General features: G+C 43.6%; 1 protein-coding gene across 5 annotated transcripts in view; it reads left to right on the plus strand.

Moving 5' to 3' along the window:
- Positions 1-22,206, plus strand: part of LOC138954134 (protein kinase C-binding protein NELL1-like) — a 162,458-nt gene that overhangs the window by 51,170 nt on the left and 89,082 nt on the right. For 4 of the 5 annotated variants that reach the window (XM_070326040.1, XM_070326037.1, XM_070326038.1 and 1 more), the window contains one exon: positions 17,903-18,037. In XM_070326040.1, the coding sequence (XP_070182141.1) occupies positions 17,903-18,037 (135 nt within the window). Of the gene's footprint in view, positions 1-9,236; positions 10,657-17,902; positions 18,038-22,206 lie in introns of those variants that run through there. The other variant, XM_070326039.1, reaches the window with a different exon arrangement.

Here is a 22,206-nt window from a genome sequence, read left to right on the forward strand (position 1 = left end):
TCCTCGCCAACATGCCTTCGACAATAATATCATGCAATCAAGACTGGTTACATGTTCAAGAGTATACATTTTCACACACAAAAATAATACAAGAATTATGATAGTGCCAACAGCAGCTTCAACACTCTTCATCCCTTCTCCCCCAATCACCCTAATGCAAACCCCTCCTCCTTGGCCCCCTCTCCCCCTTATCTCTCTCTCTCTCTCTCTCTCTCTCTCTCTCTCTCTCTCACACACACACACACACATGTTCACACACACTCACCAACACACACACACACACACACACCGCACACACACACACACACACACTGCCTCTGCTAACCTGCCTCTGACAGTATCATTCTGCAAACAAGAGCTGATGTTATCTCTAGCAGACATCGTTTGGCAAACAAAATCATAAAGCACGATTGCAGTCAGTGTGTCATACACGGACCGAAGAAACTAGGTAACCTGTGCGGAAAACTCATGTAATTTGATTTTGTACCGTAGACTTTTATTTAGGTTTGTGTGTGTGTGTATTTTTTTTTGGGGGGAGGGGTGTGTGTGTGTGGGGGGGAGGTTATGTAGGTGGATGGGAAGCCGGGGGAGTCTTGAATCGGGGGGTGGGGCTGGTTGGGTGCTGAAACTTATGTTGTTTGCTGTTTTCTCCACCATAATGTGCATGAACTTGCTAAAGAGTATAGCTTAATCTACATCTCCGCATTCTACTGTTACTAGTTTACATTTCCAGAACTGTTGTGTGTTGGGATATGAATTCTGCTAGACGAGAATTGTGTAAGACAGGGGTGAGAATGAGAGAGAGAGAGAGAGAGAGAGAGAGAGAGAGAGAGAGAGAGAGAGAGAGAGAGAGAGAGAGAGAGAGAGAGAGAGAGAGAGAGAGAGTCTTATGCCTATACTAATGCAAATAGAAAGAAAAAAAGTTAAATGGACAGACTTAGGCATAATGGAAAGAGAGACATAGCATATGCACAAGCCACACCCACCCAACCACCTCCAACACCCCATCCCCACACACCTACACACACACACACACACACACACACATAAACACACACACACACACACACACACACACACACACATCACTGAGTCATGAACGCTCCACTCTCATCTTCCGTCTTAGACGTTTCTAATCGCCCCCCTCATATTTTCGCACCCAAAACCCCTGGCTATACACTTACCCATCCCCCACCTCACCCCGTAATCGGCACTTTTGAAGACAGTCCCCCAAAGCAAGTGATAGACGACCTAGCAGAAAATGCCACCCCTTCATCACGACCTGAAAATGCCACCCCTTCATTCACACCTACGTGCCGCCACTCTAAGCGGTTACTACCTTCGGTGCATAATATACAAAAAGTGTCCATTCATACTTTTTATCAATGAAGATCGTTAGGGTAACCCCATTTGCATATGCCGGTCAAAAATGCGCCATTCATGCATTTAGTCACCACTCCCCTTCTCTCTCTCTCTCTCTCTCTCTCTCTCTCTCTCTCTCCCCGATTAGTCCTCCTTCCCTCCTCACAGTATTAGAAGTTAAAGGGATACTGCCCTTGTGTCATTGGGGTGTGCACGTTAAAGATCCCACGATTGACAAAAGGGTCTTTCCTGGCAAAATTGTATAGGCATAGATAAAAATGTCCACCAAAATACCCGTGTGACTTGGAATAATAGGCCGTGAAAAGTAGGATATGCGCCGAAATGGCTGCAATCTGCTGGCCGATGTGAATGCGTGATGTATTGTGTAAAAAATTTTCCATCTCACACGGCATAAATAAATCCCTGCGCCTTGAATATGTGCGCGATATAAATTGCATAAAATAAAAATAAAAAAAATCCCTGCGCTTAGAACTGTACCCACGGAATACGCGCGATATAAGCCTCATATTGATGTGTCGAAGTGGCTTTAAAACTATAGCGTTGACTCAAAATTGCAAATTAAGTTAAATGGCGATGCACGCCGTAATACGGGAAGTCTCTGTTTAGAGGTAAGAAGAATATACTTTTTATCTTGCAAATGGGGCAGATGGACAAGTCTATAAGTGTAGACACGTCTATTCGAAACACGAGTATATTTTTTTTGAGAATGTATCGAGTGGTCATGCTGTTGCACTGTAAGTCTTTTGTGTTGAGACATTATAATTGTTTGCCTTTTCTTATTTGAGTGGGCCAAAGAAGCCTCAACATTTGATCAGAGAGTTTTCCGCCGGACAGATGTCGCAATTTCCAACCTTAAAGAATGAAGAATGAATCCGTTTTGTTATGAATGTTGTTTCGCGTGCTTTGCTGTTGTACATGATCAGCATTAAATCTCATTTTAGTTAAAAAAAAATATGTGTATATATCGGTCAAAATGGACAGTTCCAGTCAGTCAGTATTCACAGGGGGACAATGCCACTTTAACTTTCAGCGTTAACGATGCAATCCGCAAAAGGGGGACAGACCTGATCGCTTCCATTGATCAGGGCAAAGATCGGGTCGTTGCCGGTGCAAAGGGATATTAGACCCCCCTCGCAATAAATGATTATGCCAGGTAAGGAGTGATTGAAAATGTTAAATTTTACTCCTCACTGCTCGCTTTGTGCTCGGCAAATTTGAGGTAAAAAGGTTCAAAAGGCGCTTTGCCATTATTTATGAGTGTCTGTGCGCTCGTGATGGTTATTCTGCACCGGCTAGAAATAGTCTCGAGCCCGGCTCGTGCGAAGTCAGAGGCACTGGGTGTAATTGAATGCCCCGGTGTGGTATTAAGCCCGGCGGGCACAATGTATCATAATGATTATGTTTTCTGATATGGCGGCGCCGATATGAGCCCGGGTGGTCTTTTGACGGCCACGCAGTGGAATTCGTTTTGTTATAACAAGAAAGTACCACTTTACCCTTACTTAGGGACCCCTTTTTTGCAGTGGCCATTTTCAGCAAGTAGAAATGATATTCCAGTTATTTTCATATTAATTCTTTGTGGCAGCCTAGCTGGTTTGAAGAATTTAAAAACAGGAAAGGCTACTTATTGAAATGTTTAATCATAGACAAAATGTAACATTTGATAGAACGTCGAGCTATTGTCGTCTTCGAAGGTGACAAACAAGTAAATTAGAATGAGATAATGAACAGAAAAGAATTTAGCTCAGTTAAGGATTGTCTCTTTAGTATCTCAAGACGGCGAGTACGTAAAAGCTGTACTTTTTTTTACTACTCTGAAAAGCAACAAGATTGACTTCAGGACTATTGACTCTGTCTGCTCATTCATGTTTAAATTTACGTTTGTGTGATGACATAAGTGAATGTTGATTTTCCCCGAGCATTATTAAATTCATATCACTGGGTGCAGATGTATATATATCACCGTGGGTGCACAAATTGTCATCTCGGTCAGAGATGTTCACACATTGTTTTGAGCTTGAAATGATTCAAGTGCTGACGAACTCGTCACGACTTATTGTAACCTTTTCAAAGATGTGAGCATGTAACATGTCTGAACTTGTCAGCTAGGTCTGAGATGTTCAGTATTTTTTAGCAACATCAAAACATTTTGAGCTTTTGCCAATCGAGGTGTTAGTAAAACCTTTCCCGCGCACTTTTCTGTAGCTATTTTTAAAAGATGTCAGCGGGCGGGGATGTAGCTCAGTCGGTAGCGCGCTGGATTTGTATCCAGTTGGCCGCTGTCAGCGTGAGTTCGTCCCCACGTTCGGCGAGAGATTTATTTCTCAGTCAACTTTGTGTGCAGACTCTCCTCGGTGTCCGAACACCCCCGTGTGTACACGCAAGCACAAGACCAAGTGCGCACGAAAAAGATCCTGTAATCCATGTCAGAGTTCGGTGGGTTATAGAAACACGAAAATACCCAGCATGCTTCCTCCGAAAGCGGCGTATGGCTGCCTAAATGGCGGGGTAAAAAACGGTCGTACACGTAAAATTCCACTCGTGCAAAAAACACGAGTGTACGTGGGAGTTTCAGCCCACGAACGCAGAAGAAGAAGAAGAAGAAGAAGAAGAAGAAGAAGAAGAAAAGATGTCAGTATCTGACGTAAAACTGACTTCTTTCCAGGACAAGTCTGAACTTGTCGTCTGGGCCAGAGAGAATCAGTGTTTTGGGGTAATAGTTAAAATCATTTCTTGTGTTCGTACTTCCATCAGCATCCGAGGCTGAAATTTCCAGGTGACAAGTCTGAACTTGTCGTCTAGGCCAGAGAGAATCAGCGTAGTTGGGTAATAGGGAAAACAGTATCGTTTATTGTGTTCGTATTTCATCAGCATCCGATTTCCAAGACAAGTCTGAACATGTCGTCTAAATATAGCAGTGAAAAGCTGATGCGACAGAGCACCGTGTGGCTCCAAAAACAGCATACCAGAAAACAAGGCGTTTCCCACAGAAAGTTTTCCGTTCCATTGCCTGGTGTTAAATTTAGTGACAAGGCCATTTCCGGGGTAGCTGCCGTTGTTGCTGGAATTGGTTACGGTTATTTCACCATAGTGGCCTATGGCGGTACGAAAGCGCCGAAAGTGAGAGTTTCTATATATAGAGTCCACAGTGACATTGGTCAGAGATTGGTAAACTCTAGGATACAAATAGAAGACTGTGATATTGGTAATTGGTGAGTTAGATGTGTGACTGTCATTGTTGATTCAAAAGTTACTGACTTTGTCATGACTTGCAATATCACACTTCTGGAACTGTTAGCTTTGGTGTGTGACCAGAGAGATGAATCAACAGTATCACACCAATCTTTGTAAAAATCAGTTCTAATTACACCTTACTCTTATATGAATGACATCCCTGTCGTCTGCATGCATTATACAGTTTTGGCTCACAGGTGCCTTTCAGGCAGCAAAATAGCATCGTAATTATCTTTACGCGATTTCGAGTTTTCTTTGTAATCAGTGTTATTGGCAATATTATGGTCTACTGTGACTATTTCTTACTGATTTTCGTTCTTGGCTCAAGTGTCTTCCTTTCGACATATTAGCGGCAACACTCAGTGTTTGGTCCGGTGTCAGAATAATGTGACTGGGTGAGACATGAAGCCTGTGCTGCGACTTCTGTCTTGTGTGTGGCGCACGCAGTTATATGTCAAAGCAGCACCGCCCTGATATGGCCCTTCGTGGTCGGCTGGGCGTTAAGCAAACAAACAAACAAACAAACAAACAAATTAGCGGCAACTGACAGTATTTGCTTTAATTATTTTACAGGATATTGATAAATCTGCGACGGTGGCTTCAAGTTGTAGTCATAAGTGAAAATAAGGACGTTCTCCGTGATTTTTGTATTTGTAACTGTTGGCCTCAAAATGCCGTCATATAGAACCCCCAAGCACCCCAATCATTCAGCAGCCGGGCTGGTCGACACAGACAACGCAATAACTGGGACAACCTTGAATGCCGTTACGTCCGCACGTGGTGCCCGTCTGCTGCGCAAGAGCCTGCGTTAAAAAAACAAAAGCAGAAGAAAGGATTGGGAAAGAGCAGGGAAGGGAGAGCGGGGTAGGATGTGTGTGTGTGTGTGTGTGTGGGTGTGTGTGTGTGTTGGGGAAGGGGGGGGGGGGGTCGCGGAGGTATTAAAGCATTTTTGAAACAAGAAAAGTGCAAGCCTAAAAATAATGAAAATGGGACGTCAAAGTGTCCAAAAAGAAAGAGTTCCATCACCTTCCACCCTCTTCCTTCTTCTCCTCCATCCTCCTTGCAACTCTCTTGCTCTGGCACCATGTGCTCTTCAGACGGTGCTAGAGCGGTAGTGTGCGGCTTCCTATACATTGCGTCAGGGCTATTTCTGAACGCGCCGTGCTCGTGCAGCACAAAACATGAATGGGGAACGGGTTTCGGGTCTCTCTCCCTCCCCCTCCTCAGTCTCTCAGACGGGACGGAGCAGAGAGAGGAAAGTGCTAGAGGGAGAAGGGGATGGGGGTTCAGCACTTGAGGTTCAGAATCGAAAGGGTTTTCCCGCTAGCAGCCAATCAGAAACAAGCAGGTGTCTCAGCATCGGAATGGTGGAAAGCAAGGGAGCAAAGTCTTCTGCTTCACGGTGTGACTGAGGAAGAAGAGACCGCCTAGTAGACTTTACCGTGTGTGTGTGATGCGATGTTGGATGAGGGGCCTGCCGTGCCTCGATCGTCTTGTGTGAGGGCTTCCCCCAAGATTTGTTCGTCTCTTCTCTCTATCTCTGTTGGTGGTTGTAGCGGGCCATGGTGGTGGTTGCCAGACAGTGACGACGTCGGAGTGAGTGTGAGGCAAGGTGTATGAGGAAGTCACGCGCAGCGAGACGGGAGCACTCATCAGCTGATCGCGCGTCTCTGACTCTCTCTGGTGTCTGTCTTTCTTTCTCTCAGAAGTTTCTCGTAATGCAGTTGTTTTAAAGTGTTGTCGCCGGTAGTGCGTTGTTTGGACTGAATTTGCTGATTTTGGACATTGTGAAGCTTAGATGCTATCTGGTTTGTTAAAAGTTACTTTTTTATGCAAGTTCGTATCGTTCGCTGTATTATTGTACACGTCTGGCCATTGTCTGTGTTGAGGCCATTTTTATTCATTTATTTAGTAAGTAGTTTTTTGGGGTCATATTTTCGCAATTCCTTTCAATGGCAAACACGATCGGACTAGAAAAAGAGCATTGTTTTACAAGGCTGTGGAGGGGAACAACTGGGGTAATAGAACCGTCATCGCTTACTATCGTCGGACCATCATTTGAAGACGCGCAGTTTAACTCGGTACTATCAAGATATTCCACTGGTACGTTTACCGGCAGCAGCATATCTTTTGTATAATCTCTTTGCTGCTTTGTCATAAGCTGTAAAGTTCCGTTTTCGTGAAGACAGTATCCCTGGCCCGGCCTTGGTAGGGGTACATTGAAGTTTACCGTTTTAACTAAGGTTAAGCGGCTCGTTTGTTCTTACTTGTTGCCCTCTTACTTTGCTTTGTTGCGCCCAGTTCACTCCAAAGAGCTTCGCAGTTTTATAAACTGTTTGTTTAATGTATTTGTATTCTACGCAGCAACCTGAGGGGTTGAACATTTCTTTGTGCCATTTATTTCTTCGGCGGTCCTGTATCTCATATAAATCACACAAGAGTATTTCAACGCTGACATACCGGATACTGTGTGTGCTGGATTTAAAGAGTGGAGTGTCCAATATTTTTTTTTTTTTTTTTGCGGTTTGAGTGAGTAATAACAAGGGTAAGTAGGATTATCAGGTTTTAGACATTTAATTGTTCTGTATTAAATCGTCTTCTAATTTCCTTAGAGTCTTCATCAGTCTTTTCTATGTCGGTACAGTTTGTGCTATGTCAGCTTCATTATAAATGACTTTTTTCAAACATGCTTTCAATTTCTTGTTTAAATAATTTTAGTTAAAGATTGCTCTCCCAGTTTTTGACTCGTACAAGGAGGCTACAGTGAACAATGCCATGTGTCTGTTCCATGATGGCACTTTACCTTGTGGCAGACAGATTACCACCCACGAACATTATATAACATCAAAACCTCTGATTCTTCTGCCAGTGTTAATTCATCACAACCAACATGAAGTTGGCAAAAGGTGTTTTTGTCTTCCTAGCTCTCTTCACAACTAGGATGAAAATAAATGCGTTGCTCATACTGCAGAGTGTGTATAGCTACGTGTATCGCAAGAGACTGATAACCTTTGCTGCAATATGTGTGTGTAGTCTTGTGTAGATTGGGGGTTCCGGTGTGAAGCCGCCATTGTACCTCTGAGCTATCGTGCATTGTACCTGACTATCTGGCCCCGAGTGCAAGAGACACAGACACTTTTCTCTGAGCTCTCTTACTGCTCCAAGCTCGGGCAGCACGAAGCGAGATAACGTGCAATCCTGGCATCGTCTTGTTCCGTTTTTCTCAGTTTCGCCTTCACTTTTGCAAGAGAGAAGTCAGATCTGTTTTCGCTGAATATCTTTGTATAATAAAAAGTGCTTGTTTTAGAGTCGAGGTAGGTCTTTCGGCTGCGACGTTTGTTCGTTTTCCTTTTTCCGGTCTTCTTGGTTTAATGGTTTTGTTTTGTTTTGTATAGAGAAGTCAGGTCTGTTCCCCCCCCTCCCACCCTTTCTGAATAGCTTTGCGAAAAGTGCTTGCGTTCAAGGTTGACGTTGGCCTTCGGCTACGACGCAACTGAGGGATTTTCGAGTTTTCTTTTTTCCGATTTTGTTTGCCTCCGTTTCTAAATAAGTCAGCTCTGTTTTCACTGAAAGTTCCCACACAACGTTCTGTAGAATCACCGCGGTACTTTTCTAAGAATCTAATTAAATGCTTAATAATTACGGTGTTTAGCTGTGTGACAACTTTTATGTTTACAAAGAGTCTGAATTGTTTTCAGATTTATTTTCTTTCTATGGGCTATCTTTGTCATTCGTGGTTTATGACAAAAATGAAGAAGAAGAGCGAAAGGTTTGCACGATATTTCGCAATGACGGGTTTTCCGCTTTTGTGGCTGTTTTAGCGTGACCTACGAAGAAACTTAAAATAGCTATTCTGTCGTTTAGTGTTTTTCCCAAACTTTCTGAGATTTCCAGCGGTGTTGCAGTAAAAGGTACAAACACAGTTGATGTTGTCTAAGTTTGTTCCGGCCTTAGTTTCTTCCGCGAGTTTATGGTGCGTTGAGAAAGACTGATCGTAGAAAAGTGTATGTTTGCTTCCTTTTTTTTTTCTTCTTCAGGGAGTTAGGCTTCAATGCTTTATTTTTGCACCTGCACAATTTCTTTAAGATTTCTTAATTTGATCAATAGGCGCGAAGGATGTCGGCTTTCTTTTATTTTTGTAGTTGTTGTTGTTGTTTACTTTTTGTTTAAGTTATTGGGATGACAAAAACAAGATTGAGAGAAATTACAAACTTTGAAAGTCTGTGTGTCCTCAGAGTTGTTTCCAACGTAGAAATCGTGATCACTACATGTATTTTGGCTGTTCTTCTTTAATGTCAGTAATCACCTCAGTTCAGTTTCGTCCGCTGTTCATCGGAATTACCCTATCATCACAGAGGTGATGAAGTGTTAAAAAAAATGTATTCACAAACGAGTGTTAACTTTGTTGCAGTAAAGACTGGAATCGAGAATTCATTTTGGAATCTTAGTGTTGCAATGATATCGAGACAGCGAGAGTCAGAAACTGTATGCACTTCTCGCCCTCAGCCACTATCGGTTCCCCCACACCCTGTGTGAAACTGGTTGGCTGGCCTGACAAAACGCGACTCGTGCCGCTATCCCCATTCACAAGACTATCCCCCTCCCTGCCTCGCCTTTCCCATTTACCTGTGACTGCCGCGCGTGGCTAGTGCGGACGAAAGGGAAAGTGCGGACAAAGTGAAAAGCCAACTGACACAGAAGGAATTGAATGGTAAGACGGGGAGGACCGCGGTCTTCTTGCCTGGAACATTTCGTTTCTTTCACCCTTGGTTTCTTTTGCGCGTGGCAGCAAACTGAATTGAATGGTGAGACGGTGTGAACCCGTCTTCCAGCGGCTTGAAATTTTTCCTCAGTGTTCGCCTGTGGTTTCCTTTGCGCGTGGCGTGCGACAAAGTGAAAGGGGCTGGCACTGAAGGAATTGTATAAGACTTGTGGACCTTCTTCTTTCGGCTCGGAACGTTTATTTTTTTCGCACCTGCGCGCGCCGGTTTCTTTTGCGCGTGGCAGGCGATCAATGTAAGAAAATCTTTGAGAAAACTGCGAGTGTTAAAAGAGGTGCTAGTAAGTTGGTCCTGCCAAACTCTCTGCCTATGACTGTCATTGATCTGTGGGCGCGATTTTGGTGAATTGTAAACGGTGAGAACAAAATACAGGACGTCCAGAAGTTGAAAATAACGTTGTGGAATTTCTACGTGCCTGTTTGATGCTTTCTGTGCTTGTGGGCAGCGGTGGACAAGGATACCAATACATGTACTTGTGGTTTTTTTCAGGATTGCAAAGCGGCAGACGGGAATTGTAACTCAGTGAGTTTGATGGTATTTCCAGAGACTGTGTAAACTACGTGGACCATCACCAAGTTTTATTTGAGATGTCAAGAGACAGCGCACGGGAGATAGTGAACACAAGTAACATAGAGCGAGTGTGACCGAGCGTGGGCTTATCTGTGGACAGAGTGAAACGTTGAGTGTCAAGTCGAGGAACTCTATGCATAGGAATCTGTGACCATCGCCGTGGACCTTTATTTGAGGTCGACTCTGGGAGCAGCATTATTCCGTGATCGATGTAATTTGTTTCACGGGCCATCGCAGAGGAAATAATTGAGTTCACATACAAATTGAAATCTGTGGGTACCTGGGCTTGACAGTGTTTAACTTATAGGTGTAACTCTGTAATAGGACTTGGACCAAAGTGAGAAAAAGAGTGACGGTGTTTACTGGAGGTGACATTGTTTACAGTGTTGCACGTGTAACTCTGACTGAAACGGGACTTTGACCAGAGCGAGTAAAACAGTGACGGTGGTAATTAGAGGTGACAGTGTGACCAGTGTTGTACGTGTGACTCTGAAGCGGCACTGGGACCAGAGGGAGTAAAAAGCGTGCCGGCGTTTGCTGGAGGTGACCGTGTGTCCAGTGTTGTACGTGTGACTTTGTGGACCCTGGTGAGAGGGTCCGGCGTGTGGCTGTAATGTGATGAGGAGGAGGCCAGGCACCGGGCTGAAGCGTGCACTTCTGCTCTTCACCGTCCTCGTCTTGCTCATAGGTTTGGACACTTTTTATTTTTGCGTTTTTGTTTGAAATTTGATTTGGTTGGACGTTGGATTTTTGTGTCCCTTGAATGTATTTGGCTATTGAGGACATTTGATTTTTGATCATTGACGAGCTACTGAGGGAGAAAATGGGACTTGGAGAGAGCGTGTGTGTTGGGGGGAAGGGGGGGTCGCTATCTTTTTGTCTGTCACTGTCTTGCTGCGTCTATACTTCGAATCACGGTCTGTCTGTCTGCCTGTGTGTGTTTCTGTCTGTGTGTGTCGCTGTCACTGTGTGTCTCTGTGTATCTCTGTCTCTGCATGTCTCTGTCAGTCTCTCTGTTTCTGTATGTCTCTGTCAGTCTGTCTGTCTGTCTGTCTGTCTGTCTCTCTCTCAGCCTCTCTCTCTCCCCCTCTCTCTCCCCCCTCTCTCTCTCTCTCTCTCTCTCTCTCTCTCTCTCTCTTGCTGCGTTCCTTTTTCTGTGTGGCTGCCCCCCCCCTTATTCATCTGAATCATAAAATTAATGTTCTTAATTACGTTGATGACGCCTATACTTATAATTGCCACACAGTAGCGAAACTTTTTTCTCTCCTAAAATGCCTCACATTTTCATACAAAGTATGATTTTCATTTCTCTCGAGTCAACTGCTCAATACAGTTCTCTTCCTCGATATATTTTCTTTGCTCTCTCAGTGTCTCTACATGTCTGTTTTTTTTCTTCTCTGTCTGTCTCTCTGTGTGTCTGCCTGCCTGCCTGCGTGCGTGCGTGCCTGTCTGTCTCTGTCTCTAATCTGTCTCGGTCTCTCTCTGTCTCTCTGTCTCCCTGTCTCTCGCTCTCTCTCTCTCTCTCTCTTTGATAACCTTGCATTTATTGTTGCCTGTCTCTGTAGACCTAAAACACGTAAAATTACGAAGAGCGTCCGGGACGGAGGTTATGAGCTTGAATAGATGTCTGGTGGTAATTATGCAATAAAGTGGAGAAGAAGAGCGGTAAAGTTGGACAGTTAATCAGGCTGAACAAGAGATGACCATTATCAGTGCGAGGAAAGGTCAGCTTCATTCCGTTAGCTCCGAAAATAGAATCAGACTCTCGCCTCCCGGGCACCTTTTTGGGGGAATTGAAATTACTGATGGGGGACGATACGGGGAAGGTAGGGTGAGGGGGGCGGTGTTTGTCATGGTCGTGGTTGTGGTGTCCAGAGGGAAGGCCTATAAACGTTCTATCATGCACACAGTCACAGGCGGAGATGAGGATAGAATGATAGAAAGCCGGTGTGTGTACGCGCGCGCGCGCGTATGTGTGTGTGTGTATAATTATTAGAGTTTGGTGACAAAAAAGAAAAAATAGTGGAGAATGTGTGTCTGTGTGTGTGAGAGTGTGAGTGAGAGAGAGGGATAGCATGTGTGTGTGTGTGTGTGTGTGTGTGTGTGTGTGTTATAATTTACGGAACGTATTGTAAAAAAGAAACGGATGAAAAGGAGATGAAGAGTTTGAGGATATGATGGGAAGCGGATGAATCAGGAACAGCTCCTGTTGCAGCGAATGATGCAAGGCATTTTAACGGAGGGAACAGGTGGCGGTTATTTCAGGACCTGATGAAATTGTGTTTTGTCTTTGGTGTATCAAGTTATTCCGCGTTGTTTATGGATGGTGGTAGAGGGCGTCTGTTAGGATTTTTTTCCCTCAGCTTAAGAGATGTTTTTTCGTTCTATAACTTTGTGTCTGTTTCACGATGTGATTAAGTCGGTTAAAGTATTCCGTGTTGTTGTTGTTGTTGTTGTTGTTGTTGTTGCAACAGCTGCTAATGTCTCTTCGTGTCAACGTCGCTTAAATGTTATGCAATATTGTCAGTCACACACCACTTATGACAACTTGGTCTGTATTTTGCACATCTTTTTCTTAATAATAATTGTGAAACTCGAGATCTTTTCTTTCTTATTTTTTTCTTTTTATATACATGTACCACGACATCAGACAATAGCATTGTTGCAACCACGTCTAAACTATGAAGGTTATGATAATTTTACGGGATCTTTCGAGACTGTACGGACAATTAAACACACACTCTTCACAACTACAATTGTATGCAACTTAATGAATGCACGACGGTGATTGTTATGGTAATTTGTCCGGATTGTTCGACGCTTTTCGGTACATCAAATGCAAAATCTGTAGACTAATAATTTTATGTAACTCTATAAAAGCTGTCAGCCGAGAGTGGGCGACTGTCTGCGAATCTTGATCATTTCGGCTTCATGACAAAGCGTGCGTCCCCCCCCCCCCCCCTGGTAACTCTCAATGAATACGCGGACTTTTGAAAAGACCTCGTGTTTTTATGCCAGCCTAAAAGGATTATAGAAACATGTGACAGGGCATATGATTTTTACTTGTTTTCGTCTAATCCGGGAAATTGCAGCCTACGACTTCCGACCGAATCATCGTGTTGCAGCTTGGTGACGTTGGTTGGATGGATAGATAATGGTGGGTGGAACTGAAGGGGGGGAGGGGTGGTTTGGTTAACAAAGTGGAAAGGGGCTCGAATATTAACGAGGGAAAGGGCAATGTGTGATTTTCACTGGAAAGACAAGTGTTTTGTTTTCAAAATCTAGATCATTATTTGTGGAGGTAGTTGAAGAATACGAATATGGCTAGTTCAGAAGGGATGTAGCTTTACTTAAACTGAAAAGGCAGGGAATGAGGCTTTGAGGTCAAGGTCACTGTTGATCTACGTCCTTGAAGGAGGTAGCTGCCCGAACAGGGTGGACGGTCCAGGTCATGACAAAATGAGTGCATGGGTTCTCATTCTTCCCTACTGGTAATGAAACAACTATTAATCTTTTTGTATTAGAAATGGCACTGAAACCATTATATTTTTTACTAGGAGTGTATGCTAGCTGAACTACCATCTCCGCTTTCAGGTTTTCCCTCGAATCCCCACTAACTCCTTTCATTCTCCCCTACATCGTATTTGTATTTATAGCAGCACCATTGCATGTAAGCTACGGTCTTCTTTTATTGATGAGAACAACAACCTCAGTACCTTCACGGTCTGATAGGGATCGGCTCTCTTGTTGTGATACACGCCTACAGACTGTAGCATCATTGATATTAAGAAGAATAGTAAGATGGTGCAGAACCAACTAGCGTGGGTAACGGCGCCTATGCAACTATCTCTATGGAGTGCCATTATTGTAGGCGTGCTCATGTATAAAATGCTGAAGCCCCCCTTACTCTATAAAATTCATTCAAGAGTCCAAACTGTCTTCTCGCTCAATGGTCTCCCTTCCAGCCCACGCTCTATCTCCGTCTTACATCTTTATACTTGTATTCATAGCGGCACCCTTTGGAAGTTAGGGTCTTCTTTTATTGATGAGAACAACAACCTCAGTACCTACACGGTTTGACAAGGAGCGGCTCTGTTGTTGTGATACACGCCTACAGACTATAGACGCATGCAGCATCTGCAGTGTCATTGATAAGTAGAACAGGAAGTACTATGACAAGTATTGGTGTAGGTGATCTACCATCCTTGCATACGGGGGCAAGGTCCTCCTGTGTGTAGGTTATTAACCTTTGTGTTGCTCACTTCTCGAAAACAGAGTAATACGGCTTGTATATACAACTAGATGAATACCCGCTTCGCCGGGAAGAAGTAGAGCCGAGTACGAAGGAAGGGAGATAAACGCGCAAAACACTGGAGAAGATAAGGAAGAGTTACTGGGAATGGATGTACAGAGAAACCAAAATCGGTTCAGCGCTGCGCGCTGAGAGCACGCACGTGTTCAAAATTTTCCACGATTGTGTCCGGGGTCTACATGAATATGCCCACCAAATTTGAAGCAGATCCATCGAGAACTTTGGCCGTGAATCGCGAACACACAGACAGACAGACACACACAAGCCGTATATAGATATAGATTGTGGTGTCAGGTGATGTATTTTCTTGTTCTTACAGGAGGTTTTTATTTACTGATCCCCGCAACTGACGTCTCTCAGTCCTGCTCCGAGTTGTACTTAAACCATGTTAGTGAGTGTGTGTGTATGTATGTGTGAGTGTGTGTGTGTGTGTGTGTGTGTGTGTGTGTGGTGTGTGTGTGTGTGTGTGTGTGTGTGTGAGAGAGAGAGAGAGAGAGAGAGAGAGAGAGAGAGAGAGACAGACAGAGACAGAGAAAAACAGAAAGACAGACAGACAGACAGACAGACAGACAGACAGACAGAGCTGAAATGACCGAGTTTAACTAATTGAAGTTTATTTGTACTAAAGCATAACGGTTTTAGGATTGGACTGATATTCGAACCTGTGCGAGGAGGAGCTCGAGATTATGAGGGCGTGTAGGGGGGTTTGGGGGTGTATGTCGGGGTATGGGGTCAGTAGGTAAGTGGTGGTGGTGGGGAGGGGGGAGCGTTAATGTGTGCGTACGTTCGTGTGTGCTTTTGAGCTGCTGCTTTTTTCTTCTTCTTCTTCTTGGCGTTCGCAGAGGTTACACGATCAGTCCAGCACTGGTGATAAATGTTGTCGTTTTCTCCAACTCCTGTCGACTGCCGTATAGTTTGGTCTGACGGCCACACTTTTTTTCGTTCCTCATCTAGTAAGGGACATTGCTGTAAGATGTGTTCCGCTGTTTGGTCTTCTTGACCGCAGGCACAGGTTGGTGCTGGCGCCAGCTTGAACGTTCGGTTCATGTGAGCATTGAGCCTGTTGTGGCCAGTACGCAGCCTGATGAGGTTGACTTGCTGCTCTCTGGATATTGTGTGGTAGTCATCTCTGTTTGTCCTTGGCCTCATCAATGCCTTGATGATTGTCTTCTGCTCACTAAAGCTCACACTGTTTTCAGGTTGGTCTTCCACGGCTCCTTCTTTCGCCAGCTCATCTGCCCTTTCATTTCCTGGTATCCCACAGTGTGATGGTATCCACTGGAGGACAACTCTTCTGGTTTGTCTGACCATCTGTAATGCTTTGGCCAGCTGTGGGAGTTTGTCGTTCTCTAGGGCCTGAAGGACTGAAAGGGCGTCCGAGAGGAAGACAACCTCGTAGCAAGGGTATGCGGAGTCCTGAACCAAGGAGGCGGCCTGCATGAGAGCTTATATCATGAAATGCAAGACTAGGAGAGTCACAGTCACACAAAGCCAGGCTGCCTCTCTGCCATGGCATTCAGAACTTTTGAGTTATAGGCACAGAAAGCTACACAGATCGTCTTGGACAAAAAGATCTGATCACATACAACAAACAATTCCATTGACAAACAAAAGTACTCGTGGGGTCACGCTACCCAATCGTGGAGGGTTTGTGGAGGGATATATATTGCAAAGTAAACTTCTCCGTGATTGTAACGTAATAGGGGCCGTGACAGGCCTTTTTATTACCACCATGATGTACGCTCGGAAGCCCTTGATCTCTTCCAAACGTGTTGTGCCCTTTGGCACTGGCCGTTCAATACGATCGCTCAAAGAGTCGTAAAGAGTGTTTTGTCCACAGTTGTGAAAAGGGGGTGATTGTTGGATTTTGCTACTGTTGTAACGGCTTGTGACCCGACGAGAATCCCCACCCATGTTTGTCAGGTCTCCAGCGTAGTTGTAAATTCCACTTTTTGCATTCCTAGCTGTCTTTGCCGATATTGATATATATGTCGCTGCCACTGTCTGTCTGTCGATCTGTTTGTCTGCTGATTGGTTATTGAGGAGTTGAAGTACCTTGCACTTAACCACAAAGAGTCAAACTCGACCAGGCCACTGTCTGTTTCTGGACCATCGTACGTCTGTGTTCGTCTCCTCTCGTTGTACATTGTTTGTGTTTTTTGGAGTGTGCGCGTATCTTAAGTTGTTCTAAATTAAAGATTGATTTCACAATTATCTTTGCGGTAAATATGTATATTTGTTTGAACTGAGTTGGCTCTAATTCTCTCTGTCTGTGCCGCCCGTATTTCTGTCCGTACAAGTTGGTCGATGCCCAAAGACGTGGTTTTAAACTCAAGTGTCATTACTAGCTGTTATAGGAGATTTGTCGTTGCCTTTGTCGCTCTTCCGCTCAGAATCGATCTGGCACTGCATTTGTCTGTCTGTGTATCTGTCTACGTCTGGTCCAACACAAGTGTGTTTACATTTCGCCTGTGAATTGCTAGGCTCGTTTGTCTGACAGTGGGTGTGCATGTTTATATATATGTCCACGGTCCATGAATATACTCGTTTTTGTTAGCAGCCCCTGTATACCGCTCTCTGTCTGTTCGACTCTCTGGCTGTATGTCTCTGTCTTTCTGAATTGATCTGTCATTTTTTTGAGTCACTTGAGAAAAAGTGACTCTATGTAATCGGTCAGTGTTAGTCTGTCCGGCCGGCCGGCCGGCCGTCCGTAGACACCACCTTAACGTTGGACTTTTCTCGGAAACTATCAAAGCGATCGGGCTCATATTTTGTTTAGTCGTGACCTCCAATGACCTCTACACTTTAACGATGGTTTCGTTGACCTTTGACCTTTTTCAAGGTCACAGGTCAGCGTCAAAGGAAAAATTAGACATTTTATATCTTTGACAAAGTTCATCGGATGTGATTGAAACTTTGTAGGATTATTCTTTACATCAAAGTATTTACATCTGTAGCCTTTTACGAACGTTATCAGAAAAACAAGGGAGATAACTAGCCTTTTCTGTTCGGCAACACACAACTTAACGTTGGGCTTTTCTCGGAAACTATAAAAGTGACCGGGCTCAAATTTTATGTGAACGTGACTCATTGTGTTGTGAATAGCAATTTCTTCCTGTCCATCTGATGCCTCATATAATATTCAGAACTGCGAAAGTGACTCGATCGAACGTTTGCTCTTCTTGTCTCCCTGGACAACGGTATGTACTGAACATTCTTATTTGTTTCTTTACCTATTAATTTATTTGTTGGTAGTTCAATGTCCTATGCTCTATACTCTTATTGAATGTCTTCCGCGAATTCTTCTGTTCAATTCTTGTCGGTTCGTTTCGTCCTGTGTGAACTTGTGTTTGTTCAGTTTCGAAATTTGTGATTGTCCAAATGGTTCTGAAACCAATAAGCTTCATTTTTAGCTGTTGTTCTGTGTAATCATTGTCACTGCTAAGGTCTGTCTGTTCTCAGTTTATTACAGTCTATGAGGTGTATATATATATTCGTGTTTCAGGTATGTCTGTCTGTTTGTTATTATCGTAACTGGTACATTCTTGTATATTATTCATGTTACGGGTCTGTCTGTGTACCTGTTAGCCATCTAACAGCCTATTGTATCTTTGTGTTACAGGTTTTAGCATCTCTGACAGCCAGTCTCGCGATGTGCTGGATCTCATACAGTCGCTCAACGGGACGGACGCGGCGGCGGCGGGATTCCAGTACACCACGGGACCCAACAACAACACACCGGCCATTCTCCTCGAAGGTAGGACAGTTTGCTTCTTTTGCGTCATCATAGTCATCGTCCGCATCGTCGTCATTGTCGTCATCGTTATGGTCGTTTTCATCATCGTCGACATCGTAGTTGACAACGTTCTACTCCTCCGTCTTCTCCTCACTCCTCCGCCCTCCTCCGCCTCTTCCCCTTTTTGTCCTCCTCCTCATCGCCATCATTATCGTCATCATCGTCGTCGTCTTTTTCTTCTTCGTCGTTTTCTATTTAACCTTATCTAATTTCTGTTTCTTTTTCTTCTTCTCAACAAATACTCTCTCTTTGTTTCAAAGTCATCTTCTTCTTCTTCTTCTGCGTTCGTGGGCTGAAACTCCCACGTACGCTACGTGTTTTTTTGCACGAGTGGAATTTTACGTGTATGACCGTTTTTACCCCGCCATTTAGGCAGCCATACGCCGCTTTCGGGGGAAGCATGCTGGGTATTTTCGTGTTTCTATAACCCACCGAACTCTGACATGGATTACAGGATCTTTTTCGTGCGCACTTGGTCTTGTGTTTGCGTGTACACACGGGGGTGTTCGGACACCGATGAGAGTCTGCCCACAAAGTTGACTCTGAGAAATAAATCTCTCGCCGAACGTGGGGACGAACTCACGCTGACAGAGGCCAACTGGATACAAATCCAGCGCGCTACCGACTGAGCTATATCCCCGCCCGTTTCAAAGTCATGACATGGATGTTATTTTCCAGCGAAACAAATTATTTTTTGCTTTAAAGGAATTGAATCGAGTTTGCTTCAGATGAGGTGGCCTTGATCCACTTTTAAGCAAACAAAACTCCTCACTAAGGTTAATAATTGTGTATCTAATCTAATTCGGTCCCGGTTGCAAGCGAACCAATCGGTATCAGTTCTAAAAGACGAAAGCGAATCCACTGGGAATCAATTACTCTCTCCAAAGAGCTCAGACGTAAAGAAACCTGCATTTATTTTCCAGAAGAAAAACATAATTCGAGTCCTTAAAATAAGTCTGACAAATTTGTGCTTTTCAAGCTAAGGGATATATCTTTTAAATTCAGTGATTGTTTTGTCTCAATAAAAAATGAAAACAAAATTATTAACAAAGCTATTGATCTTTTTACATTTAGTCAAGTTTTGACTAAATGTTTTAACATAGAGGGGGAATCGAGACGAGGGTCGTGGTGTATGTGTGTGTGTGTGTGTGTGTCTGTGCGTGTATGTGTGTAGAGCGATTCAGAGTAAACTACTGGACCGATCTTTATGAAATTTTACATGAGAGTTCCTGGGTATGATATCCCCAGACGTTTTTTTTCATTTTTTGGATAAACGTCTTTGGTGACGTCATATCCGGCTTTTTGTTAAAGTTGAGGCGGCACTGTCACACCCTCATTTTTCAATCAAATTGATTGCAATTTTGGCCAAGTAGTCTTCGACGAAGGCCGGACTTTGGTATTTCATTTCAGCTTGGAGGCTTAAAAATTAATTAATGACTTTGGTCATTAAAAATCCGAAAATTGTAATTAACATTATTTGTTTATAAAACGATCCAAAATTACGTTCATCTTATTCTTCATCATTTTCTGATTCCAAAAACATATAAATATGTTATATTCGTCGGATTAAAAACAAGCTCTGAAAATTAAAAATATAAAAATTATGATTAAAATAAAATTTCTGAAATCGATTTAAAAACAATTTCATCTTATTCCTTGTCGGTTCCTGATTCCAAAAACATATACGCTCAGAAAGTTAAAGCGAAGAGAGGTACAGAAAAGCGTGCTATGCAGCACAGCGCAACCGCTACCGCGCTAAACAGGCTCGTCAATTTCACTGCCTTTTTTACGAGCGGCGGACGGTTATTGTGAAAAACTGCAGTGCGTTCAGCTTCATTCTGTGAGTTCCACAGCTTGACTAAATGTAATAATTTCGCCTTAAGCGACTTTTTTTTTTTTAATACGACAGTTAAGTGGTTCCTCAAGTGAAACCCTGGGCCGAGGTGCACGAGAAAGTTACCATCCAAACGGGAGCCACCCGCAGTGTTGGATTGGTTGAAACTGAGAAGTGTTGTGATTCCAACGAATCAGAACCCGCAGTTTGTTCTCTCCCGTTTTGTTTGTTTGTTCATGGGCTGAAACTCCCACGGCTTTTACGTGTATGACCGTTTTTACCCCGCCATTTGGGCAGCCATACGCCGCTTTCGGGGTAAGCATGCTGGCTATTTTCGTGTTTCTATAACCCACCGAACTCTGACATGGATTACAGGATCTTTTTCGTGCGCACGAACTCACTTTGACAGCGGCCAACTGGATACAAATCCAGCGCGCTACCGACTGAGCTACATCCCCGCCCGTTCTCTCCCGTTTAAATGGTACCCACTTTTGGTTCGTGCGCCAAATCTGGCGACTACTCAAGTTTAGTCGGTCAGCAGTTTTCTTTGAATAGCCTTTCTAACGTATGCTCTATTCTTCATTCACAAGACTGCGAAGTTTGCACCCACTTTGTACTACACCGAACGCGACAGGCCACGAAAGCAGAGGAAACTGGTACTGTGTCAACTGACTGTCAATGTCAGACACGAACGCCATGCACATATGTAGATCATTTTGACGAAAATTATGATAACCTCACGAGTTTTCAATTGTGTAGCACCTGCTTTTTAGAAAATATAAACGGAGAACGGCTAAAACCTATTGAACCAGAAAGAAGGACCAGAAATCGTCTGTATTTTCATTCAGCTTTAAGCTGTTGTCAGTTTCACGGATCTGGGAGGTTCGAGGTCGAGGCGTGTACACACGATTTGAAGACGATGCGGAGTTGGTTGTTTGGGTTTGATGGCGGGGTTTTGTGGCGTTCACGTGTGTGTGCTTACGTCGGCGGAGGGTTAGTTGTTACACAAGGAACGGGTTAGAAACCCTCCCTGTGCGTTGTCATCTGATGCGCAGGTGATACAGACCCGCCTTAAATCCTACCTGGATTTTTTTGTATCACTTCTTACTTTTTTCTCCTTTTCCTTTGGTTTTGCCTTTTTACATTTAGTCAAGTTTTGACAAAATGTTTTAACATAGAGGGGGAATCGAGACGAGAGTCGTGGTGTATGTGTGTCTGTGTGTGTGTGTGTGTCTGTACGTGTGTGTGTGTAGAGCGATTCAGACTAAACTATTGGACCGATCTTTATTAAATTTGACATGAGAGTTCCTGGCAATAACATCCCCGGACTTTTTTTCTCATTTTTTCGATAAATACCTTTAATGACGTCATATCCGGCTTTTTGTAAAAGTTGAGGCGGCACTGTCGCACGTACACCCTCATTTTTCAATCAAATTGATTGAAATTTGGGCAAAGCAATTTTCGACGAAGGCCGGACTTTGGTATTGCATTTCAGCTTGATGGCTTAAAACCTAATAAATAAGTTTGGTCATTAAAAATCGGAAACTTGTAATTAAATTTTTTTTTTATTAAACGATCAAAAAACAAATTCATCTTATTCTGCATCATTTTCTGATTCCAAAAACATATACATATGTTATATTTGGATTACAAACAAGCTCTGAAAATTAAAAATATGAAAATTATGATTAAAATTAATTTTCCGAAAGTGATTTAAAAACAATTTCTTCTTATTCCTTGTCGGTTCCTGATTCCAAAAACATATAGATATGATATGTTTGGATTAAAAACAAACTCAGTAAGCTAAAAAACTTGACTAAATGTAAAAAAGAATAGACATACAGAAAAGCGTGTTATCCTGCTCAGCGCGACCACTACCGCACTATTCTGCATGGCTTGTCGATTTCACTGCCTTTGCCACGAGCGGTGGGCTGAGGAAATTACGAGTATGTGGTCTTGGTGAAAAAAGCAGTGCGTTCAGTTTCATTCTGTGAGTTCGACAGCTTGACTAAATGTTGTTATTTCGCCTTACGCGACTTGTTTTTCTTTTCTTCTTTATTTTTTTATGGGGGGGGGGGGGGGGAGGGGTTACGCACCGAGTAAGTAAAGGGGTTCTGTGTACAATATGTTTTAACATGCAAACAGTAGAATCGTGTTTTGGTTGGGGGCGGGGATGTAGCTCAGTCGGTAGCGCGCTGGATTTGTATCCAGTTGGCCGCTGTCAGCGTGAGTTCGTCCCCACGTTCGGCGAGAGATTTATTTCTCAGAGTCAACTTTGTGTGCAGACTCTCCTCGG

Source organism: Littorina saxatilis, unplaced genomic scaffold (genome assembly GCF_037325665.1).
Source record: "Littorina saxatilis isolate snail1 unplaced genomic scaffold, US_GU_Lsax_2.0 SUPER_4_unloc_2, whole genome shotgun sequence".
NCBI classification, from domain to species: domain Eukaryota; kingdom Metazoa; phylum Mollusca; class Gastropoda; order Littorinimorpha; family Littorinidae; genus Littorina; species Littorina saxatilis.